The sequence below is a fragment of the Phacochoerus africanus genome, chromosome 4 (genome assembly GCF_016906955.1).
Source record: "Phacochoerus africanus isolate WHEZ1 chromosome 4, ROS_Pafr_v1, whole genome shotgun sequence".
In the NCBI taxonomy this organism is placed as follows: Eukaryota; Metazoa; Chordata; class Mammalia; order Artiodactyla; family Suidae; genus Phacochoerus; species Phacochoerus africanus.
In genome coordinates, this window is record NC_062547.1 from 76498767 (window position 1) to 76524042 (window position 25276).

The window sequence follows — 25276 nt, forward strand, 5'->3', positions numbered from 1 at the left end:
GCTTTGTAGCTGGGTGGCAGGACTGCCAGAGGCACACTCCTAGTGGTTGCAGTTGGTGTTTCTCCACTTTACAGATGTGAAACTGAGGCCTCAGAGCCACTCCTGGAGCCTCAGAGCTGCAGAAGTGCCCAGAAGTCCTAGCGGGCACTCGGGAGGCAATAGGGCACAGGATGGGGAAGGAGACTCGGCTTAGACTGCATCCTGGCCCTTTCCGCACTGCCTGCTGGGTGGCAGTGTGCCACAGGAACGGGCGCTCCCAAGTCTAGAGTATCCCATGTAGCAGGGGTCCCAGGACAGCACCCCAGTGCTGTGGGTAGGGGCTGTAGCGCCCACCTCCTCTGGTCGCCACCATCACCGGAGGGTGGAGGGACGGCTCTCAACCCTATCCCATTGTCTTTCAGGATAAACACCACGATGCTGCTCACGAAATCATCGAGACTATCCGGTGAGTGTGGCACCTTCTGGGGTGGGGCCCTGGAGGGCGGGGCCTGGGGAGGGCGGGCCCTAGGGGCTGCTGGCCCTGAGTTTCCAGCAGAACCCCCCAACCCGCACTCTCTAACACCATCTTAGGCTTATGGCTCTTGCTTTCAACCCGCTTAGCCCTCTGTCCTGACACACATCAGCATCCTCAAGATGACTTGGGAGGCAGGTGACTGTGATCAGAGGGATTGGGTCATCAGGGTATAGTCCTGGACTCAGGCCTTGGTGCTTCAAGGGCTGGCTTCCTGTGGAAAGGAATGGAAATCCTGAGCAGCCAGGTTCCCAAGGGACCCTCCCCTCTTCCCTCATCACCTTGCTCTACTCTCCTCCCCAAGGGATTTGGGCTGCTCTTCCTTCTGCCAGCCCACCCCGAGGACGAGGCATGCAGAGAGGAGTGTGGGTACCCAGGAGGCTAACCCAGGCAGGAGCTGGGAAGAAGGCCTCCTGCCGCATTTCTAGTGGGCTTTCTCCCTGTGCTGAATCCGAGGTCTGCGGTGGCCTCCACATTGCCCACAGTGGCCCATGCATGAAATTCTGTGACCACTCCTGTGTGTGTGATTGTAACTCTGGAGTCTTGCTGCCTTGTTCCTTAAAATCCTTAACCATGTAGCCACCACCTGGGCCACACACCATTAGGTCCACATGAACCTGCAGTAACCAGGCTGGCAGTACCCTGAGCTGTGATGCGAGGCCTTGTCCTGCCACCAGGTAGCTGGGCAGCTTCAGCCTCCCTGAGCTTGTTTGCTTTGTTCTCAGGGCCAAGCAGGGCCTCTATGCAGGATTGTGTGGAAGACTAAGTGAAATGGTTTTTATGAATCTCACAGGATGATTGTTGTTGAGAATTTGGGATCACGTTTTCCCTTTATGGTGTAATCCATAGGTCGGTGGAATAGTGTTAGGATTGGCTTAGTTTGGGTCACTTTTAAAGAAGGCTGCGGGTTAGGAAGTAGAGCTGTGTGGTTAGGTGACGGGCTTAGTTGGCCAGCCTGGTTCTCACCTGCTCTCTGGAGCAGAGCAGGCTCCAGGGTAGGCCAGTCTCCCCACTTACTTCCCTTCTGCAGGGAGGAGTTGTCCCTGCCATTCGGGACATCAGGACTGGTTGGCAGCTGTCCAGCCAGGCCTGGTTCTCTCCCAGGCTGCCAGTGCCTGCCAGTCCCAGGCCTGCTCTGCATCCTCTGGGTCTCATGGTGACTTCACCTTCTTCCCTTTTGTCCCTGCAGACGGCTTTTGTTCATTGGCAAAGATGGTAGTTACCTTATCTTGTTCTTCTCTTACTTTGCCTTTGATCCTGGAGGATTTTTTTTGCCCTCCTCCGACATGTGGAGTTCCCGGGCCAGGGCTCACATCTGAGCCGCAGTTGTGACCTACACCACAGCTGTGGCAATGCTGGATCTTTAACCCACTTTGTTGGGCCATGGATCAAACCTGTGTCCTGGTGCTGCTGATCCTATTGCGCCACAGTGGAAACTCCAATCCTGAAGAATTTCTGACATGCCACAGAGGTGGACAGTGAGTGTGATGAGCCCAGTCTAATGCTTGGCAGCTCTCAGCTGCTTTTGTTTCTTCGTCTCCATCCACTTTCCTCTTCTCCATGTTCACATTTGTTAAGACACAGCTGAGGTGGGATTTTTTTTTTTTTTTCTGTCTTTTAGGGCCACACCCGCAGCATATGGAGGTTCCCAGGCTAGGGGTCCAATTAGAGATGTAGCTGCCAGCCTACACCATAGCCACAGCAAAGCAGGATCTGAGGCGTGCCTGCAACCTACACCACAGCTCACGGCAGTGCTGGATCCTCAACCCACTGAGTGAGGCCAGGGATTGAACTCGCATCCTCATGGATGCTGGTCAGGTTTGCTAACCACAGAGCCACAGCGGGAGCTCCTGAGGTGGGATTTAAGTGCAGGAAGCTGTGTGTGTGTGTGTGTGTGTGTGTGTGTGTGTAGAGCTTGCAGTCTGGCCCTGTGGCTGTGACTGTGTCTCCCCGCGCCCTCTGTCGGCCACCCCTCTCTCCATTCCTGTCCTTGGGTAGCCTGGCCAGCTTTCTGCCACTGTGGATCACTTTGCATTTTTCTAGAATTTTACACACATGGAATGGTACTGTGTACTCCTTTTTTTTTTTGCCTCTCAGCAGGTGATTTTGAGATTCTCCCTGTTTGTATCAGTAGTTTTTCCTTTTCATTCCTGGGGAGCCCACCATTGCAAGAAGGACTACATTTCATTTCTCAGGTCACCAGATGACTGATATGTTTGGGTGGTTTTTGATTTTTGGCAAGTACTTAAAAAGCTGTTGTAAGAGTTCCCATTGTAGCTCAGTGGTAACAAACCTAACTAGTATCCATGAGGATGCGGGTTCGGTCCCTGGCCTTGCTCAGTGGGTTAAAGATCAGTGTTGCTGTGAGCTGTGATGTAGGTTGCTGATGCAGGTTGAATCCAGCATTGCTGTGGCTGTGGCATAGGCTGGAAACTGCAGCTCCAGTTCTGCCTCTAGCATGGGAACTTCAATATGCTGCAGGTGCAGCCCTAAAAATAAATAAATGAACGAATAAATAAACAAAAATTAAAAAATTAGAAAATGTTGTAAACATTCCTGTGGAGGTATTTGTGTAGCCACTTCTTCCTTTCTTCTGGGTAAATACCCAGGAGTGGGATTGGTATGAAGAGAGGTGGCCAAGGTGTTTTCTGAAGGAGGGGCCCGTCCTACCTTGGTGCAGGAAAGCTTCCCTGGCTCCCGTTGCAGACTGATGTGATTGGGGTTTTGCTGGACTGGTTTTGAGTTGTGTGGAGCTATTATTGTGGTTTTAATGAGAATTTTCCTAGTAACTGATGACATTAATCATCTTTTGCCTGTTTTAAAAAACTGGTTGTTTCTTTCTTTTCTTTTTTCTTCTTCTTTTTTTTTTGTCTTTTTTAGGGCCACACCCATAGCATATGGAAATTCCCAGGCTAGGGGTCTAATCGGAGCTATAGCTGCTGGCCTACACCACAGCCACAGCAACGTGGGATCCAAGCCACGTCTGCAGCCTACACCACAGCTCATGGCAACACCAGATCTTTAACCCACTGAGCAAGGCCAGGGATCGAACCCACAACCTCATGGTTCCTAGTCAGATTTATTAACCACTGAGCCACAATGGGAACTCCAAAACTGGCTGTTTCTTAATTATTAAATTTTGAGCATTCTTTATTTTTCTGGTTTATTCTTTATCAGGTATGTCTTTTGCTGATATTTTCTTCCAGTCTTTGGCTTGTCTCTTAATGTACCTAACAGTGTCTTTTAAAGAGCAGCTGTCTTAAATTTTGATAGGAGTTCCCGTCATGGCTTAATGGTAACAAACCCAACTAGTATCCATGAGGACTTGGGTTCGATCCCTGGCCTAGCTCAGTGGGTTAAGGACCCAGTGCTGGTGTGAGCTATGGTGTAGGTCATAGTCGAGGCTTAGATCCCGAGTTGCTGTGGCTGAGGTGTAGGCCAGCAGCTACAGCTCCTATTCGATCCCTAGCCTGGGAACGTCTATAAGCCACTGGTGCGGTCCTAAAAAGACAAATAATGATGATAATAATTTTTTTAAAAATTAAATTTTGATAGTTCAATTTATCAACTCTTTTCTATTTTATACTTTATAGGGTTTTTATTGCATGGTTAGTAATGTTTGCCTAACCCAGGGTCACGAAAATTTTCTCCTATGTTTTCTGGAAGTTTTATGGTTTAGGTTTTACATTTACATCTTTTCATCCATTTTGAGTAAATTTTTAACATGTGGTTGCAAAGTATGGGTCGAAGTTGTTTTTTTGTTTGTTTGTTTGTTTGTTTTTTGTCTTTTTGTCTTTTTGCCTTTTCTTGGGCCGCTTCCGAGGCATATGGAGGTTCCCAGGCTAGGGGTAGAATCGGAGCTGTAGCCACCAGCCTACACCAGAGCCACAGCAATGCAGGATCCGAGCCATGTCTGCGACCTACACCACAGCTCATGGCAATGCTGGATCGTTAACCCACTGAGCAAGGGCAGGGATCGAACCCGCAACCTCATGGTTCCTAGTCGGATTCGTTAACCACTGCACCACGACGGGAACTCCTGAAGTTTTATTTTTTTCAGGGCTGCACGCACAGCACATGGATGTTCCTGGGCTTGGGGTCCAGTCAGAGCCACAGCAACACCAGATCCTTAACCCACTGATTGGGGCCAGGGATTGAACCTGAGTCCTCATGGATACTAGTTACCACTGAGCCACAATGGAAACTCCAGGGGTGAAATTTATTGTTTTGCATATGAATGTTCTAGCACCACTTGATAAAACTGTCCTTTCTTTGTGGAATTTCCTTGTCACTTTTGTGAAAAATCAATTGACAGTGTATGAGTTGGTTTATTTCTTTTTTTTTTCAGGGCCGTGCCTGCAGCATATGGAAGTTCTCAGGCTAGGGGTCCAATCGGAGCTGTAGCCACTGGTCTACACCACAGCCACAGTCCACATCAGATCCAAGCTGCATCAGTGATCTGCACCACAGTTTCCATCATTGTGGGATCTTTAATCCACTGAGTGAGGCCAGGGATCGAACCCACATCCTCATGGATACTAGTCGGGTTCTTAACCCACTGAGACACAATGGGAACTCCTCAGTTGGTTTATTTCTAGACTCTGTTTTGTGCCACTGGTCCATGGCTCAGTCCTTCGGGAGATAGAGAAGCTTGGTTAGCGTAGCTTTGTGGTAAGCTTTGGAATCAGGGGATCAGAGTAATCCCTACATCTTTGTTCTTTTTAAATATCGCTTTGGTTATTCCACATCCTTTGCATTTCCATGTAAATTTTAGAATCAGCTTTTTTTTTTTTCCTTTTTTTCCATTGAATCTGTAGGTCATTTTGGAAAGCTTTGCTGTCACTGTTGAGTCTTCCAATCCATGAACATGGTTTATCTTTCTACCTACCTAGGCCTTTCAGCATTTCTCTTGGCATTGCTCTGGTGTTATAGTGTGGAGGTCTTGGATAACCTTTTGTTAAGATTTATTCCTAGCTCATTTGTGCTGTTGGATTATATGTTAAATTGTATATTCTGTTTGCCTGCTCCTCAGGAGTAAAAACAATTGATTTTTGTTTATTAACCATGACCTTGTACTCAGTTCATCGGTCTTAGGTTTCCTGGGATTTTCTGGGGAAATAATTATGTCACTTGCAAGTGGGGAGAGTGTTACTTCTTCCTTTCTAGGCTTCATGATTTTACTTCTTTCTTTTTTTTAACCTTACTGAATTAGGTGGGCCCTTCAAAATAATTTTACAGGGAAATGGTGAAAGCTGGAATTCTTGCCTTTTTTTCCATCTCAGGGGGGAAAATTTAGTCTTTTACCATTGAGATGATATTAGCTGTAGGTTCTTCACAGATGCCCAGTATGAGTTTGAGGAAATTCACTACTGTTCCTCGTGTTATTTTCCCTAGGTATGACAGTGGCATTATAGTTATGTTTGGGGGCGGAAAAAAGGCCATAACTTTTACTGGGAAAGGCGTTCCCGTCGTGGCACAGCGGAATCAAATCTGACTAGAAACCATGAGGTCTCTGGTTTGATCTCTGGCCTCGCTCAGTGGGTAAAGGAACTGGCGTTGCTGTGAGCTGTGGTGTAGGCCACAGACTCGGCTTGGATCTGATATTCCTGTGGCTCTTGCGTAGGCTGGCAGCTGTAGTTCCGATTAGTCCCCTAGCCTGGGAACCTCCATGTGCCATGGGTGCAGCCCTAAAAAGACAAAAGACAAACAAACAAAAGAAACCAAAAAACTTTTACCGGAAATACTGAAATATTTATGAATGAAAATGTAATGTCTGTGGTCTGCTTTCAAATGGTATAGAATGGATGCAGAAGAAACATTTGTCAGAGTTTCTACTGTGGCTCAATGGGATTAGCAGTATCTTGGAAGGCCCAGGACACAGATTCGATTCCTGGCCTGGCACAGTGGGTTAAGGACCTGGTGTTGCCACACCGTAGGTCGCAGTTGCGACTCGGATCTGATCCCTGGCCTGGGAACTTTAAGTCCCAGGTCACCATGGGTGTGACCAAAAAAGAAGAAAAAAAAAAAATCTTGGGGGGAATACTTGGAGACTATGCAACTATCCTGTTTCTTCTTGGACTTTTGCCACTGATTTTGGCATCCAGAGGTGGGTCTCACCTACAAACTAGTTTCCGAAGCATTCGAAAGGGGGCTTTCCCTGCCCCTCGCTTTCCCCCAACTTTCTAATTGGAACTCTTCTGTGAGGAAGATCTGTTCCTTTGTAGGCATTTACTTCATTTTGTGGGTCACAGCCCACTCCTGCTGAGATTGTTCCCATACTGGCCTTGAAGGTCTTTTCCGTTTGTCCCCAGTCCCTTCAACTTGGTCCTGTCCGTTCTGAGCACATTCTCACTTTCTGGAACCACAAGATGCTCCAGTCATCTTGAATCCTCCATGTCCCAGCCCGAGAGTTGGCCACTTGTCTGGGGAGCTCTGACTTCTTACACTGGAGAAGAGTTTTCGCTGGGTTTTGAGATTGGATTGTTTGTCTTCTGCCGAGTTATAGGAATCTTAACATATTTTGGCTGTGAGCACCTAGTGAGTGCGCTGTGCTGGCACAGCTGATGGCAGCTTTAATGGCGTCTTGATGAGGGCAGGAGTTTCACTTACCCGGTTCATTCTTTTTTTTTTTTCTTTAATTACTTAATGAATTTTATTACATTTATAGGTGTACAAAAATCATCATAACCAAATTTTATAGCATTTCCATCCCAAACCCTCAGTGCACCCCCCCACCCCCGATCTGTCTCATTTGGAAACCATAAGTTTTTCAAAGTCTGTAAGTCAGTATCTGTTCTGCAAAGAAGTTCACTGTGTCCTTTTTTAGATTCCGCATGTAAGTGATATCATTTGATGTTAGTGTCTCATTGTCTGACTGACTTCACATAGCATGATAATGTCTAGGTCCATCCATGTTGCTGCAAGTGCCATTATTTCTTTTCTTTTAATGGCTGAGTAATATTCCATTATGTGTATGTACCACATCTTCCTTATCCACTCTTCTGTCAATGGACATTCAGGTTGTTTTCCATGTCTTGGCTATTGTATAGAGTGCAATGAACATTGGAGTACATGTGTCTGACCAGTTCATTCTTTGATGGCTAATCAGGTCAGGTCCAGGAAATCTTTGCCTGTAGGACTCATTCAGTTTTTCTCATGTTTTCTTCAAGAAACTTTGTGGTTTTAGCTTTTGCGTCCTGATTTAAGATCGCTTGTGAATTAATCTTTGTGTCTGATGTGGGTTTATGTTTATGGGCAGTTAGAATCCTACCCCCCGTTCAGTAGTCAGTTGTTCCAGCTTCATTTGTTGAAAAGACATTCCTTTCCCTATCAAATTGCCTTGGTGCATTTGTGAAAAATCAGTTGTTAAAGTGTAGTCTTTCTTTGGATTTCCGTGTCCTGTGCCATTGATCTGTTCATTTATCTCTCTGCCAATACTCACACTTTCAAATTAAGGTAGCCTGAGTCTTGCAACATTGATGTTATTTTTGTTTTGTTTTGTTTTTTGTTTTTTGTCTTTTTGCTATTTCTTGGGCTGCTCCTGCACCATATGGAGATTCCCAGGCTAGGGGTCCAGTCGGAGCTGTAGCCATCGGCCTACACCAGAGCCACAGCAATGCAGGATCCGAGCCGCATCTGCAACCTACACCACAGCTCACGGCAACGCCGGATCCTTAACCCACTGAGCAAGGGCAGGGACCGAACCTGCAACCTCATGGTTCCTAGTCGGATTCGTTAACCACTGCGCCACGACGGGAACTCCTGATGTTATTTTTAAAGACTATTTTGTCAATTCTTTTTTTTTTTTTTCCCTTTTTATGGCCACACACGAGGCATATGAAGTTCTTGGGCTAGGGGTCTGCAGCTGCCAGCCTACGCTACAGCCACGGCAACACCAGATATGAGCCATGTCTTCAGCCTACACCACAGCTTATGGCAATGCCGTATCCTTAATCCACTGAGCGAGGCCAGGTATCACACCTGCGTTTTTATGGATACTGGTTGGGCTCTTAACCTGCTGAGCCACAGTGGGAACTCCTGTTTTGTCAATTCTAGATTCTCTACCTCTGTCAATTTGAGAATCAGCTTGTTTCTCAAAGCCCACTGGGCTCTTTTTTTTTTTCTTTTCTTTGTCTTTTTAAGGCCGTACCCACAGCATATGGAGGTTCCCAGGCCAGGGGTCCAATCGGAGCTGCAGCCGCTTGCCTACACCACAGCCACAGCAACGCCAGATCCGAGCTGCGTCTGTGACCTACACCACAGCTCATGGCAATGCCAGATCCTTAACCTACTGAGCGAGGTCAGGGATGGAACTAGTTAGATTTGTTAACTGCTGAGCCATGATGAGAACTCCCCCACTGGGCTTTTTATAGGAATTATTTTGCAGTTCAACTTGAGGAGGAGGTTTAACCATATTTAGCCTTGTATTCCATGAGCATTGTTTGTTTATATATTTATTTATGTTGCCTTTAATTTTTATCAGCAATGTTTTATAGTTTTCAATGTAGAAGCCTTGCAAATCTTTTATTAAAATTTCCCTAAGAATTTACAGCTTTTAAATTTATATTTGCTTTATTTTGAAATTTTTTTCTGTTGAAGTATAGTTGATTTATGGAGTTCCCGTCGTGGCACAGTGGTTAGCAATCCAACTAGGAACCATGAGGTTGCGGGTTCGATCCCTGGCCTTGCTCAGTGGGTTAAGGATCCGGCGTTGCCATGAGCTGTGGCATGGGTCGCAGACATGGCTCGGATCCTGCGTTGCTGTGGCTCTGGCATAGGCCGGTGGCTATAGCTCCAATTAGACCCCCAGACTGGGAACCTCCATATGCTGTGGGAGGGGCTCAAGAAAAGGCAAAAAGACAAAGTAAATAAATAAATAAATAAAATATAGTTGATTTACAATGTTGTGTCAATTTCTGCTGTACAACAAAGTGACCCAGTCGTACATATATATATATATACATTCTGTTTCTCATGTTATCTTCCATCATGTTCTGTCACAAGAGATTGGATATAGTTTCCTGTGCTGTATAGTAAGAAGGATTTATGTTTTAATGTTATTTTCAGTAACATAACATTTTCCTTCTTTCCTTCCCTTCCTTTCCTTCCTTCCTTCTTTGTTTGGCCATGCCTGTGGCATGTGGAAGTTTCCCAGCCAGGAATCAAACCCACACCGCAGCAGTGTCAACACCAGATCCTTAACAACCAGGCAACCGGGGAACTCCAACATTTTTCTTTTTTTAAAAGTGTTTGTTGCTGGTATTTATAAACACAGTTGACCTCATGTCCTGTGACCTTGCTAAAGTCCACATGAGTTCTGGTAGCTTTTCTGTAAATTCCTTAGGACAGTCTGTGTGTTGAATCGTGTGTCTGTGCGTAGAGACAGTTTTGCTTCTTCCTTCCCAGTCTTCATTGCTGTCTGTTCATTTTCCATGTGTGGTGCTATACAGGACCTGTGATAGAATGCTGAAGGCCCCTTCCCATCCCAACCTTGGCCTGCCAGGGCTTACACAGCCACTTTGGTGTGGGCCACCGGGCCTCCTGGCAGAAAGCACGTGTGCTAGACAGAGACTTCACCAGGAGAAGTGATCAGCAGCAGTAAAGCTTCACTCTGCTGCATCATGGGAACAGTGACAACAGGGGTCTGAGGGAGCAAAGGGGGTGATGGGAGGTAGGCACTGTGACTGTGAGTTTGGGAGTTCCCGAAGGGAGGGAAGCCAGACCCCTGAGGTGGAAATGCCAGCCGATCAGTGGCCAGGCCAGTGCGTGTTTTTGGCAGGGCAGGGGTGGGCACAAGGGGGAAAGCTGCCCTCTGCTTTCTGCATTCTACAACTAATCATAGTAATTCACCTCACTAAGAAATAAAGGAGGAAAAAAAAGTCATACAGTCGATGGTCTCCACAGATGCAGAAAGTGCATGTGACAGGATTAAACTCCTATTCATGATAAACTCTCAGGAAACTAGAAGTGGAAGGAGCCGCCCTCTACTTGATGAAAGGCCTGGGCTTAGTGGCTGAGCTACTACCTCAGCAGCAAGCTTTCCTCCCTCTGCTCTGCCTGCTGCTGCCTGGGCTGTGCAGGGAGCGGGCACAGAGAGGAAGGAGGAGGTGGCACTCTGCTGCCCTCTTTGTCCCCAGGTCCCCATGTCATCAAGTGACACTGCCTCACCCAACAGAAGGCTGCTTTCATTCCTAGGATAAACTCCACTCGAGTAAGATGTTTACTAATAATTCACTAATATTTCTAATGGATTTACTAATGTTTCTAATATATCTAAAGGATTTTTGTATTTGTATTTGTGAGGGATACCTGTCTCTAGATTTCCTTCGTTGTAATGACTTTATGAGTCTTATCTTTCTCTGATTTTGGTACAACAGTAACATTGGCCTCATAAAGTTGAAAAGGATTAGTGTTATCTCTTCTCCACTGATTCATAAAATTTACCAGTGAAGGGAGTTCCCTGGTGGCTCAGGGGGTTAAGGATCTAGTGTTGTCCCTGCTGTGACACAGGTTCAGTCCCTGGCCTTAGAACTTCTGCCTGCTGTGGGTGTGGCCAAAAAAGAATTCACCAGTAAAGCCGTCTGGGCTTAAAGTCCTTGTGGAGGGCATTTGGTTAGGAAGCCAAACTCTGTAATAGGTATAGGACTAATCAGATATCTGTTTCTTCTGGTATCAGTTTTGGTAATGTGTCTTTCAGGGAGTTTGTTTTTTTTTTTAGAGTATCCCTTACCTTATTTTCCTTTTATTCTCCGTGAGTGATGATTCCTCTTTCACGATTTTTCTCAAGATTGTATGGGCATCCAGTCATGGTTACACCTTGGGATTGGTGGACACGTTTTTTTGTCTTTTAATTTTCAGATTCCTCCTCTGTCTTTTTTTTTTTTTTTTTTTCTCCTTGCAGCGTGTTTGTTGAAGCCCCATTGTCTGTCACAGGATTAGTTAATTCTTAATTCTTCAAATAGTAGTTCACTTTTGGTTTCTGGTCAGTGTGTTGTTTCTCAAACTCTCTGATTTGAGCTCATTGGTTTCCTAGACCCTGTAATACGTAAGTTCATTTAACTCCTAGTAGCCAACATTGTTTGAACTTGAAGCTTCATAAAACTTGTGTAATTCATAACAGCATTGGAAACTTTTTTTTTAAGGGCCGCACCTGCAGCATGTGGAAGTTTCCAGGCTAGAAAGTGCGGCTCACATTGTCACAGCAGCAATGCAGGATCTGAGCCACGTCTATGACCTACACCACAGTTCACAGCAACGCTGGATCCTCAATCCACTGAGCAAGGCCAGGCATCAAACCTCCAACCTCGTGGTTACTGGTCAAGTTCATTACTGCTGAGCCACAGTGGGAACTCCAGCATCAGAAACTTTACAGCACTTGTTTCAAAGTAACGCTTCCCCTCTCTCTTTCACATTTGGAGCTAAGTGATGAGGATGTTTTGTTTTTATATTTTGGGAGTAAACTGTGTTTAAGAACAGTGTTAAGAATAAACAAAAATAGAGCACTAATAGTAATTTTCTTTGTATTTCAGATGGGTCTGTGAAGAAATCCCAGATCTCAAGCTTGCTATGGAGAATTATGTTTTAATCGACTACGATACCAAAAGGTAAGCAGGGTTCTGCCTGATCTGCTTCTGTACTGGGGACAAGCTCAGCACATGTGGGGACACAGCCTATAATTAGATCTTCTTCGATGGTGCAGCCTGATGGGAAATTTCCTTTTAGAGTTGGCTGTGGCCTGTGTGGAGTTATTTTAGTAGGAAATGTTTATCAAATATTGGCAGAGGCTGTCAGAGTGAGGACATAATTGGAAAGAGCACACTGCCGAAACTGGGATTGGTATGTGTGAAATTTCCCCGAGTTAGGAGTCACTGTTTTCATAGCTGGCAGCTGCCAGCACCCAGCATTCCTGCCGGGGAGCACCGCCCCCCTGGCCCAGCCTGTGAGTCTTGGTCCTGCCCAGCTCTAGTCTGGGTCTCACTTGGGTTTGGCCACTTCTGGCCATTTCCTGCAGGCGCATCCTGGATCTCTGCTGAAAGTCCTATGGGTGGGGAAGGGTGAGGCGTGACTGGAATGCCTGCCTGGAATTTTTTTGTTTTTCTTTGAGAAAGAAGGATGACATTCCAGCTCCCGCCTGTTTTAGCCCTTGGCAGGTTTACAGTTGCAGGCAGGCTGTGGGCTTAGGTAGCTGCCTGAGGCACCCTCAGGCCCTGCACAGACTCCGAAGCCAGGCCTGCTCCCTTGGTCTCACTTCTGCTTGTGGAGCATTTGCCAGGTCCCCTGGTCCTGTTCTCCTCGCCTCCCCTCCCCATCCATCCTGTGGACCGGAGTAAGTGTGAACAGGCTCAGGGCCAGGTGCATCTGTGGCTCTGACCCCTACTGAGGACGACTGCCTCCAGCCTGAGGGCTCTTTGGGTGCTGACATTGCTTGTCAGTCTCTTGCTCAGTGCAGTGCACCTCCTGCCTCCTGATGGTTGAGTGCTATGTGCTCGGGCGAAAGCAGCCAGGGTCTTTAAAGGCACTTTTGCTTGCAGGTGGTTGATGTTGTTCCCTCTGTGCTCAGTCAGCTGAGGAAGGACTGGAAGGACGCGGGGCTTGGGGAGGGCAGGGGTGGTCTGATGGTGTCCACCCAAGGGACCCCTGTATCAGAGCAAGGTCCGTGATGCAGGGCCAGACTAAAGAGCCGAGCTCAGCTGGTCAGGTAGACCCCATTGGGGCCAGGATGCCCAGGTTCCTCTGAGCTTCACATTTGCTCATCCTCCCAGGAAAATGTCCCTTCCAGGTGTGTCAGAAGTTTTGGGGGCCTAGCTATAAGGTTTGAGGGAGATGGGCGGTAGCACGTTGTGTTCTCCCTGAGGACTGTAGGACACTGGAGCTGGGGCTCTGGGCTCCATCACTGAGTCCATCCTTATGCTTTGCAGAGAGGGCAGCTGGGAGTGTCACTCGCAGACCCTGGGCTGGGGAGGTGGGGACCCCCCTGCCTGGCCGCTGACGGCCGGCTGTACTCCTTGGGATCCTGCCTGGCCTGGCTCAGCGGCGGCCGTGGGCTGGACCCTGGTGCCTCCTCACCATCTCCTCCTGTGCACATGGTCAGTGCCCCTCGAACCTGGGTTTCCACTTCATGGTGTTTGCCTCCTCTGAGCTGGTCGGGCTGCGCGTGTCCGCCTGGCATCTGTCTTTGTGAGGATTCCTAGGCTCTGACCGGGCCTGCTCTTTCCTGCTCTCCCATTCCTTTGTTTTTCAGCTGCAGCTGCCGTCCTAGGAAACTGGACTGGCCGTGTGGGTATGGGTCCCAGTGTTGCATGTTGCAAAGGAACACACACTTAAATTGTCAGAGTCCATCCAGGCCAAGATGAAGGGGCGGGGGTCGCAAAGATGAAGGTGGGGAGGGGCATCAGGTTGGGTGCTCCCCGTGTCACCACGTACAGGAGATTCCATTTCTTGTCAGCATCCCCAGGCTCCTAGTGTTTCACTGGGGAGGCTGCCATCTGACTGCTCTGTGTCCGTGGCCTTGGACAGCATCCCCCACCACCACCCTGAGTGACAGCCTCTTCCATGCAGCACAGCACCTGATGCAGGGCCATCCTGGGCAAGGTGGCTGGAGCAGCCTCACGCTCCTACCACTCAGTGCATCGTGACGACCACAAGTGCCCCAGATGTTGCTCTCTGGGGCCCTCTGGGTTAGGGGATTACACGGAATACCTGCTCCATTGGTGTTTGGGAGAACCTAGCCTCATTAAATGCTCCTGACAACTCCCTCATTCCGTACCTAACATGTGCTACTTCTGTCTGAAAGTGCCAGAAACTTAGAAAGTCTCAGTAAACAAAAGTGATGCCAGCATGAAGTAGGAGGTGCTCACCCCCTTTCTGCCAAGTCAGGGTGTTGGCCATCGTCCCCTTCTGCCTGTTCAGTGGAGCCAGGAGCCTTTGTGCCTGCGGGTGACCCTTGGCGCCCTGGCTATGCCCCCGCCCATGGGAGGTTGTGAAGGGCTGTGCAAAGCCTGACCCTCTGAGGTGCTTTCAAGGCCGCGCAGTGCCCCTGTGGCCTGTGCCCCACACCTTGTCCTCCTGCAGACCCTCCCGCCAGGCCTGTGGCTGGTTCAGAGCTTGGTGGTAACCACCTCCTTTCCCCTGCCTTTTTCAGCTTTGAAAGCATGCAGAGGCTCTGTGACAAGTACAACCGGGCCATCGACAGCATCCACCAGCTGGTAGGTGGCCTTTGCCCTCCCCGAGGCTGTCTCATATGGGATCCCCGCACTGTGGTTCAGGACACCATTGCCCGTCATGTCACCCGGGTGGTTTAGCAATGGTCCTGGACCCTGACCACCTGGGAGCATAGGCCCATAGTGCCCCCAGGGCACTGGATTGTGTGTGGGGAGGGGTGAGGACCCCTGCTGAATGAGCTGGTCTGCTTTACCTCCAAAGTGGTCCCTTTGGGCCTTCCCAGCGCCCCCTCCTGTCCTTTCCCCAGCACTGCAGGTGCCTATAACAAGAGTGCCCGCCAGGATGCCCAACTGAGAAAGCTGTGCCAGAGCTCGCACCTCCCTGTCCCGTGGGGGCACACCCACCCTGCCCACACCATGCATGCGTGCATGCTTACAGGTCCACACACACTTGCACACATGCACATGGTCACTGCTTTTGGCGGGCAGCAATGGGGTGAGCGCCCCAGGTGGACCATCTTGAACCTCCTGTGTTGCAGTGGAAGGGCACCACGCAGCCCATGAAGCTGAACACACGGCCGTCCACTGGACTCCTGCGCCACATCCTGCAGCAGGTCTACAACCACTCGGTGACTGACCCCGAGAAGCTTAACAACTATGAGCCCTTCTCCCCGGAGGTGTATGGGGAGACCTCCTTCGACCTGGTCGCCCAGATGATCGATGAAATCAAGATGACCGAGGATGACCTGTTTGTGGACCTGGGCAGCGGTGAGTGTGGAGCCTGTGCACTGGGCAGGTGCCCCCAGACCTCCTGTCAGCCCTGCTCCTTTCCCCGCCCATCTTGCCTATGCCTGAAACCTGCCTCTTCTCTCCTGCTTAGCCAGCCATCAGGGGTGCCATGGGCTCCACCTGGAGCTCATTCCCAGTACCTGCCACCAGCACTGAGCCACGGGCCTGCCTCCCCTGCCACAAGAGGAGCTGCCCAGCCTCTTTGCCCCCCCCCGAACTCCCCCCGCCTTGCCGCACCCCTTCTGGGCCCATAGGTGGCCCCAGGGACCACTGCAGACCAGCCCCACATCTTGCTGGTGCTCCCTCGCCCCTGTTTGCTCATGGGACATTCTCCTGCACGGAGTAGGGGTTCAGGGGCCTGCCCTTAGCTGACACTAGGGCCAGGCAGGTGCACCATGGTTCCCTCCATTGTGTGAGTCCTGCTGGGACCTGTGAAAGTGACAGGGCTGAGAGTCGGCTGTCTGGCATGTCTTGAGACTGCTTCATTAGGAACCCTAAACACAGCCCTTGGGGGCATCACTGACACCCCACTGTGACCTTGTGTTCCATGAGAGAACCTTACAGACTTGAAAGTCCCATCTCACACAGGCACGGCCTTGACGCTCAGCCTGGGCCCTCTGCATATGGGGTCAAAGGTGGCTTCTTTGGCAGTGTCTTCATTGATTTAAGCTGGGTTTTTTGGTTTGGTTTGGTTTGGTTTGGTCTTTTTTGTCTTTTCCAGGGCCGCACCCATGGCATGTGGAGGTTCCCAGGCTAGGGATCCAATCGGAGCTGTTGCTGCTGGCCTACGCTACAGCCATAGCAACACCAGATCTGAGCCGCGTCTGCAACCCACACCACAGCACATGGCAACGCCAGATCCTCAACCCACTGAGTAAGGCCAGTGATCGAACCCGCAACCTCATGGTTCCCAGTCAGATTCATTAATCACTGAGCCACAAAGGGAACTCCTTTAAGCCGTTTTTAAAAAGCGTATATAGGTCGTGGGGAGTTCCCATCATGGTGCAGTGGAAATGAATCCAACTAGGAACCATGAGATTGCAGGTTCGATCCCTATAGAGGGCTCAGCCGCAGCCTGGGCACATGGACATATTCTGTGACCCTTGGGCTCCCAGCTGAGAGCCGTCCTATGTCTGGTGACCTTGCAGCCACCACCAGGCAGCTTGGGTGTGGCCTCTCCTCCACACCTGTCACAGTACACGACTGACACTTGCCTTCCTCTCTCTTAGGAGTGGGCCAGGTCGTGCTGCAGGTCGCTGCAGCCACCAACTGCAAACATCACTATGGTGTCGAGAAAGCCGACATCCCAGCCAAGTACGCGGAGGTGAGCCGTTCTGGCACTTGAGTGTGGTTGCATCTGTGTCCTGTGACCTGCGGGGCTCAGGGGGAGGGCGGCTCCCCCCTTGCCTGTGTCCAGAAGACCTGGCTGTGTCCCCTTGCTGCCCCACCAAAGGCTCCAGCCATTACCCCCGCATACCACCAGGTCAGCTGGCTCCATTTGGGGGCCAGCATCTGCCTAGGGGGTGCAGGGTCTGAGGAGGGCATGAGTCCAAGTGCATTACCCCACAGAAACACACTGGGTCCCAGGAACCCTGGGGTCACATGAGGCTGCTGCTTCAAGAGCACCCTGAGCACGGTGGGGGCAGTCAGGGAGGGAACACAGGGAGCCACAGGCACCTTCCTGGTTGCCCAAGGTTGTGACTGTCTGGTTTTCTTCCCTGGCAGACCATGGACCGAGAGTTCAGGAAGTGGATGAAATGGTATGGAAAAAAGCATGCAGAATACACAGTGAGTGCATCGCTCCGTGCCCCCTTGCCCCCATGCCCCCATGGCTAATGGCACAGCCCCACCAGTCCTCTGTGCCTTTCCCTGACCCGCCACCACTCTCCTCGTGCCACCCGGAGCTCCCCCTGTCCCTTCCCAGCTCTCTGTACCCTTTCTCAGCCAGACTTGGCGTCCTTTCTCTGGGGGCCCTTTGCAGGGCATCCAGCTCCTGCCCTCCTCCTGTGCTCATGGCCCCGCCCATCCTGTGTTCCCCGCACCTCACAAGGCCTTGGGAGCACCAGCTTGTGGGCCGTGGGGTGTGGGTGAGGCAGCATCTGCCCTGGCTGAGGGCCACTGAGTGACATGTTTCTCCTGCTGCCCTCCTGGCAGCATGGGGCCCTCCTTATGCTGCTGCCTCTCTGCTCCTTTTCCCCTCACTCTCCATCGCTCAGCCCGGCCTTTGGACACCCAAGCTCCTCAGGGCTCACGTCTGGACCCCTGATGCTCCAGCCTTCTCACTCTGCTCCCCTGCCCAGGGCATCCACATCTGCATCCCAGCTCCCATGTGACTCTGTGCTCAAGGCTCCATCAGTCTCTCTCCCAGGGTTTCTGTGGCCTGTGGACTGCCTTGCAGTCATCCCCTTGGTCACCACTGGGGCATCGTGGGCGGAGGAGTCCGAAACGGACCTTTAACATGCCCTCTCTTCTCACGCCACATCCCCCAGGTTGTGAGACCCAGCTGTCCCACTGCTGCCCCCTCCCTCTGGAAGCTTCCCTACAACACTTCTCTCCCTCTCTGCCATCCTGTGCAACAGTGGCTGTGGGCCATTCAGGGTTCCTTGTTGCCTTAGGAAAATCAGACAAATCAGATGGATGGGGTGGCAGGAACAGGAAGTTCCATATTCTTAGAACAGCTTCACCGTTTCTCCTCTGGTGGACTGTGTTTTTTTTTTTTTTTTTTTTGGTGTTGTATAAAAGTCAAGCCTGGAGTTTTCCTGGTGGCCTAGCAGTTAAGGACTCGGGGTTGTCACTGCCGTGGGACTGATTCAGTCCCTGGCCCGGGAACTTTCATATGCTATAGGCGGGGATCAAAAAAAAACGTAGCCTAAGCTCACCTAGATTTGCTCTTAAAAAAATTTTTTGTAGGAGTTGTCCGGTTTTGCATTTTTACATTCAGGTCAGTGGCCTGGTTTGAATTAATTCTTGTGAAGGTTTGAGGTCTGGTTCTAAAGTCATCCATCCGTGTGTGGATGTCACTTGTCCCTTACCCGCCTGCTGCAAAGACTGCCTTTCTCCACTGGCCTCCTTGGTCAGAGGCCAGCGCTGCATTTGGGTGGGTGCTGTGCCCTGCCAGCCCCATGCTACCCTGATGGTGGAGCCTCAAGCCTCCAGCTTCATTCTTCCCTGCAGTGATGGTGATGCACTGGCCACACCAGGACATCTGCCCCTCCGCTAACCTTCAGCATCAGTCTGTCATTGCCCATAAACTGCCTTGCTGGGATTTCAGTTGGGTTTGCATTGGCTCTGTTTGTCCAACTGGGAGGGGCTGACCTCTCAACAGTGTTGAGTCTTCCTCTTCATGAACATGGAATAACTGCCCATTGATTTAGTTCTTTTCCGTGTTTGCGTGTGTCTGTGTGTACATATATACTTTTTTTTTTTTTTTGCCTTGCCACAGTATATAGAAGCTGCCAGGCCAGGGATTAAACTGACCTCACAGAAGTAACAACCCAAATTCTTTTTTTTTTTTTTTTTTTTTAAGGGCCAAAGCTGCAGCATATGGAGGTTCCCAGGCGAGGGGTCTAATCGAAGCTGCAGCTGCTGGTCTGCGCCACAGCCACAGCAATGCAGGATCTGAGCCGCATCTGTGACCTACACCACAGCTCACAACAACGCTGGATCCCTAACCCACTGAGTGAAGCCAGGGATCGAACCCAGAACCTCATGGTTCCTAGTTGGATTTGCCTCCACTGCGCCACAACGGGAACTCCAACCCCAAATTCTTTTTTTTTTTTTTGGCTTTTTGGCTTTTTGGCTTTTTGCTATTTCTTTGGGCCGCTCTCGAGGCATATGGAGGTTCCCAGGCTAGGGGTCTAATCGGAGCTGTAGCCACCGGCCTACGCCAGAGCCACAGCAACACAGGATCCAAGCCGCGTCTGCAGCCTACACCACAGCTCACGGCAACGCCGGCTCCTTAACCCACTGAGCAAGGGCAGGGACCGAACCTGCAACCTCATGGTTCCTAGTCGGATTCGTTAACCACTGCGCCACGACGGGAACTCCCAACCCCAAATTCTTAATCACTAGGCTATCAGGGCACTCCCATTTGTCTAGTTCTTCTTTGATTTCATTCATCTGAGTTTTGTAGTTTTCCTTATGTATGTCTTCTACATATTTTGTACCTATTTCTTTTTCTTTTTTTTTTTGGTGCTGATAAAAATGGTATTATCTTCTTTTTTTTATTTTATTTTATTTTATTTTTTTGTCTTTGTTGTTGTTGTTGTTGCTATTTCTTGGGCCGCTCCCGCGGCACATGGAGGTTCCCAGGCTAGGGGTCCAGTCGGAGCTGTAGCCACCGGCCTACACCAGAGTCACAGCAACGCAGGATCCGAGCTGCGTCTGCAACCTACACCACAGCTCATGGCAACGCTGGATCGTTAACCCACTGAGCAAGGGCAGGGACCGAACCCGCAACCTCATGGTTCCTAGTCGGATTCGTTAACCACTGCGCCACGACGGGAACTCCGGTATTATCTTCTTAATGTCAAATTCCACTTGTTTATTGCTGATTTGTAGGAAAGCAGTTGACCTCTGTATACGGTATAGTAACTTACAGTGATGCCTTTATCCTGCAACCTTGCTATAGTTGTTATATTAGTTCCAGGGGTTTTTTTGTTGTTGTTGTTGATTCTTTGGATTCTCTTCATAGACAATCCTGTCACTCACCCTTTCTTTCTTTCTCTCTCCCTCCCTTTCTTTCTTTCTTTTTCTTTCTTTCTTTCCCTTTTTATGGCCACACCTGTGATATATGGAAGTTCCTAGGCTAGGGCTTGAATCAGAGCTGTAGTTGCTGGCCTTTACCATAGCCACAGCAATGCAGGATCCAAGCCACATCTGTGACCTATGCTGCAGCTTGTGCTAATACCGGATCCTTAGCCACTGAGAGAGGCCACATCCTAATGGATTCTAGTCAGGTTCTTAGCCTCCTGAGCCACATCAGAAACTCCAATCCTGTTGCCTTTGAACACGTCTTCCCATTCTCCACCCTTTCCTTTCTTGTCTTACTGTTCCTGGGCGGCATACCATATTCCTGTTAGCTGGAGTGTGGACAAGCGTGGCAAGAGGGCAAGGCCTAGAGTTTCTTGCCATGAATGTGATGTTAGCTTTGGGTATTTTTGTGGATGTTCTCTTTCACATTGACAGAGTGCTTCTCTATTCTTGTTTTGCTGGAAATTTTTATCTTGTGTTCATGCTGTTTGTGTATTTGTCAACATGATGGTACAATTTTATTCTTTGGCCTTTTGATGTGAGGAGCACGGAGGTTGAGCCAGCCCTCTGCTTCTGGGATCAATCCTACTTGGTCCTGTGGTATATAGTTCCTTCATGCATTGTCGAGTTTGGGGTTTGATCCTATTTTGTTGAGGGGATTTGCACCCCTGAGGGGACCAGTTTTTGGTTTTCCTGTCTTTCGATGTCTCGATCTTGTGCCAGGGTGGTGCTGGTGCATAACTTCTCCTCTGCTTTTTCTGCAGCAGGACTTGCACATCCACAGCACAAACCCAGAACCCCTTCCTTGCTGCTGGTGGAATTTCTTGAAGATTCTCTACCCTCCATGGAAAGTGAAGGGGTGTATCCTCTGGCCCCCCCATGTCCCTCCCACATCTGAAGACCTCTGGCATTCCTTGTTCAGGCTGAGGGCAGTCAGTCCCATTGGTTTGTTTCCAGGAACCTTCCTTCTTGCACCAGATCCACCAGTATGCTGCTGAGAGTTCCTGGGCAGCATACCATATTCCTGAGACCTCATGACCTAAGACATAGGCTTTTTTTTTTTTCTTTTTTCCTTTTTAGTGTCACGCCTGTGGCATATGAAAGTTCCCAGGCTAGGGGTCAAATTGGAGCTGCAGCTGCCAGCCTACACCACAGCCACAGCAATGCCAGATCCAAGTTGCATCTGTGACCTTTGCCACAGCTTGTGGCAACCTCAGGTCCTTAACCCACTGAGTGAGGCCAGAGATCAAACCCCTGTCCTCATGGATACTAGTCAGGTTCATTACTGCTGAGCCACAATGGGAACTCCAGACATGGGCTTTTACATTGAGAAAGTACCCCTGCCTCTGGTGAGAGGGCCAAGGGTTCGAGCATGTATTGCAAAGTCTGCGTTGGTGCAGGCCCCAGGGATGCCCCTGTCCACCTGCTGCAGCCTCCGCCACTTTCCTTGGAGTGTGCTTTCAGCTGCTGGTGCCTACCGCATGGCTGGAGGGAGAGGTGGCTGCTTGCCCTGGCAGGTTGCCTCTCACTTCTTCCTCCCCTTGGCACTGCCAGGCAGCAACGCCTGGCCCGGTGGTGTCTCCAGGGGTCAGTGGCACATCAGTTGGAGCATTGGAAGGGCTCCCTGCATGAAAACCTTGCTCATCAGCTGCACCGTGGCCCCTACAAAGTGGCTGGAGCAGAGCTCAGCTCAGAGGACACTTGGTTGCGGCCTTGGTGGCCATGTCTGGAGCAGCTGGCTCCAGGCGGCCCTGCTCCAGGCAGGCATAGTGACAGTCCCTGCCGAACACTCAGATTTGGCAGGAGCTTGTGTGCTGGGTCTGGAGGGCCCTCCCTGCGGCTCTGTGTGGCTTGGATCAGGCGCCTGGGCTGGCAGGCGGAGTCCTGTCTCCATCACTGAGTAACTGAAAAGGGAACGAGGCCAATGGAGCCTAAGAATAGCCCAGCATGCTTTTCCCAGTATCAGAGCTTGTCCCCTCCCTACGCTGGCTTCTGCCGGCATCTGTCACACCTCGGGGCACCCCCTCTGGCTGGAAATACCCGGGTAACCATGTGCTGCTGGCACTTGGTGGTGACCTTGGCACAACAGCAGGTGCCTGTGTCCAGGAGATGCCTCAGGGGAAGGGCCCCGGCCAGGCACCTGGCCATGGGGTGGCGTGGGCTCCCTCTGGGTGAGGCTGCCCCTCCCAGGAGGCTCGTCCATGGTCGGGTGGTCTGGTACTGCACTGTGTCTGTGTCCCTGAGCTGCTCCTGGGTCAGTAGCACAGTTACAGCCCAGGGCCACCCGTCAGCAGCTCTGCCCCCCCCCCCCCCCCCCCCCCCCCCCCGTCTCTGGGGTAAGCCACCCTGGTCTCCCTGTAGGAATGGGTGCTTCCTGGAGGCCATGCTCTTTCCCTTGAGATTGGAGTATGTGTTCCGTACAGCGGTGGGTGGTGGCTCAGGAGGACGTCTGTGGTGACGCCGAATGTCCTGGGTGGGGATGTCCCTGTTCTGCTTGTGTCTCCCCGTGGCAAGGACGGCCATGCAGATAGCAGCCCTCTTGCCTGTGCAGGCTGGGGGCGCTCCTTGTCTGTGCTCCCATAGCATTCCTCCTTAGCTGGGGGTCTTGGTTACCTTGAGGTCGGTCACGGGCCCCTGCTGAGGGTTATAGGAAAGCCATGCACATTTTTCTGCTGCTGCTAACTCGGGCACTTTGGCCTCAGTGACTCGGAGCCATCTCAGCCAGTCACCATCCTCAGCCAGTACAGGGCTGGCAGGTGAGGATGGGACAGTGGCTGTGTTCTTGCCTTGCTGAACAGTGGCTCTGTGGCTTGACATGGTGTGGCTTGAATGGGGAGCAATAGCAGGCCCAGGAGGGGAGGATCCAGAGACCCTGGAGAGAGAAGTCCCAGGGGAAGAGCCTGACAGGCCCAGGACGCAGCAGGGACAGGACAGCAGAATCAGCAGAGGGAAGAGGCATGAGGTGGGTCCACGGCACCAGACACAGCTTTCAGAGTCCACAGGGTGCGCCTAATCTCCCTCAAAGTGACGCCACAGCAGAGGTGCAGCCCCCAGGGGGCTCACAGAACCCAGCCCGGGTTCTCACTGGGGCTGGTCATGAAGAAACCCCAGATACTGAGAGGACAGCAGGAGCCTATGTTTGCCAGATGCCCAGGGGCCTTCCAGGGATGCAGCCTCAGGCCTGCAGTGCAAGCTTTTCCCTGTGCAGCGCCTTAAGGATTTGGGACTTGGGTCTGCACCCCAAGCCTGGCTGGGCCATGTACAGGGAGCGATGGCAGGCCCAGGAGGGCGGGATCCCAGAACCCCAGGATGGACTCCGACCAGGGCAGCTCCTGCACACCTTAGGAAGGCCACCTACCCACCCACCAGGGTGGTTTCCCTATGCTCTGGAGGGTGACCAACCTGTAGCCATTCCTCCCGGGTGAGGCCTGCTGGGCAGTGCCACCCCATCCTGCGGAGGAGGGCCTCTCGGGCACCTCGCAGCACTAGGGGTGGTGTGCAGATGGGGGCAGGTTAAAAGTTGTCTCCAGCGCTCACCCAGAGACGTTCTGTGTCTGGATGTGCCTGTTCTGGACGTTTCCCATCCATGGCATCCCACACTGTGTGTCCTTTTGTGTCTGCTTCTCTCACTGAGCATTGTGGTCTCAGGGTCCATCCAGGTGGTAGCTGGTATTTGTCTCCTTTTGATGGCTGAGTGATGTTCCCATGTGTGGAGCACATGGTTCATCCACTGATGGACATGGGAATTGTTCCCACCTTTTGCTGCTGTGGACCAGGGGGTACATTACAGGCTTTCCTATGGAGGTCTGTTTTCACTTCTTCTGGGAGGGCACCCAGGAGTTCGATGATAGTCTCTTTTAAAGCATTATAAAACCACATTTCTTAGAGTTCCCCTCATGGCGCAGCAGAAATGAATCCGACTCGGAACCATGAGGTTGCGGGTTCGATCCTTGGCCTCGCTCAGTGGGTTAAGGATCTGGCGTGGCTGTGGTTGTCGTGTAGGCCAGCAGCTGCAGCTCTGATTTGACCCTTAGCCTGGGAACCTCCATATGCCACGGGTGCGGCCCTAAAAAGCAAACAAACAAAAAAGTCCAGATTTCTTCGTTTACTAAATGTTACAGCTCTGGACAATTAGGTTAACGAGACCTGTTCTCTTGGACAGACTATGGCCTTGAGGCACAAGGAGATTAGTCTGCTAGCAATAGTGATGGGAGCAGGTATTGAAGGGGTGAGGATGGCCCTGCTCTCAGTTAGACAGACAGGTCAGCAGCCACAGCAAACGTGTGGCTTCCATTTCCCCCAAGCAGCCAGCACTGCACTGCTGGTGCTGGGCTGCAACTCTGTCCCCAACAGCTGCCTGGGGTGCCCCCTGCTGGCCTTGTGTGGACATTGCAGGGGGACTTTACCCAATGCCCTGGGAGCCAGGACCTCCTGTGTGGCTAGCCTGCAGATGTGATCTCTGTTCTTCCCCAGCACCCCCTCCCGGGAGCCCCATACTGCCACGTCCTTCTCACTTCAGGGCCTCTGCTCATACCATTTCTTTTGGGGGGGCAGGTGGGGTGGGGCACAGAGGGGAGCATGACCCCTGAGTAATAGGCTGTTCCTGTTTTCTCCTTTCAGCTGGAAAGGGGAGATTTCCTCTCGGAGGAGTGGAGGGAGCGGATTGCCAACACGAGGTACGGCCGGGGCCTAGAGGTGAGGCCACAGGGACCAGCTGGCAGGGTCGAGATGGGTGGCAGGGGCAGCTTAGCTCCCTAGAACCCTGGGGGTCACACCAGCAGAGCGGGGCTGACAAGCATGGCCCTTGGGCTCTGCTCCCCAGGAGTAGCCAGCAGCACTGTGGCATGCAGGAGCCTGAGCATGCCAGCATCTCTGCTTCCGTACCCCTCGTGCAGGGACCTGACAGGCATCCTTGCTGCCCGCCGCTCCTTTCCCCCGCTCTGCCTCATCAGCTTCCCTTGTCTTTCCCTGGCCTTGGGTCTGGAGAGCAAGACAGGACTGCTGTGCTTTCGCATCTGGCGATGGCTGTGCCCTGAAGTGCCAGGTGCTTGTATAGACCTTGAGG

The 25276-nt window shown here is 51.1% G+C and overlaps 1 protein-coding gene across 7 annotated transcripts in view; it reads left to right on the plus strand.

Annotated features, from left to right (window-relative positions):
- Nucleotides 1-25276, plus strand: part of DOT1L (DOT1 like histone lysine methyltransferase) — a 62416-nt gene that overhangs the window by 13476 nt on the left and 23664 nt on the right. For 5 of the 7 annotated variants that reach the window (XM_047777627.1, XM_047777628.1, XM_047777629.1 and 2 more), the window contains exons 2-8: nucleotides 402-445; nucleotides 12040-12114; nucleotides 14652-14715; nucleotides 15210-15438; nucleotides 16689-16783; nucleotides 17185-17247; nucleotides 24832-24887. In XM_047777627.1, the coding sequence (XP_047633583.1) occupies nucleotides 402-445; nucleotides 12040-12114; nucleotides 14652-14715; nucleotides 15210-15438; nucleotides 16689-16783; nucleotides 17185-17247; nucleotides 24832-24887 (626 nt within the window). Of the gene's footprint in view, nucleotides 1-401; nucleotides 446-12039; nucleotides 12115-14651; nucleotides 14716-15209; nucleotides 15439-16688; nucleotides 16784-17184; nucleotides 17248-24831; nucleotides 24888-25276 lie in introns of those variants that run through there. The other 2 variants (XM_047777631.1, XM_047777634.1) reach the window with 2 other exon arrangements.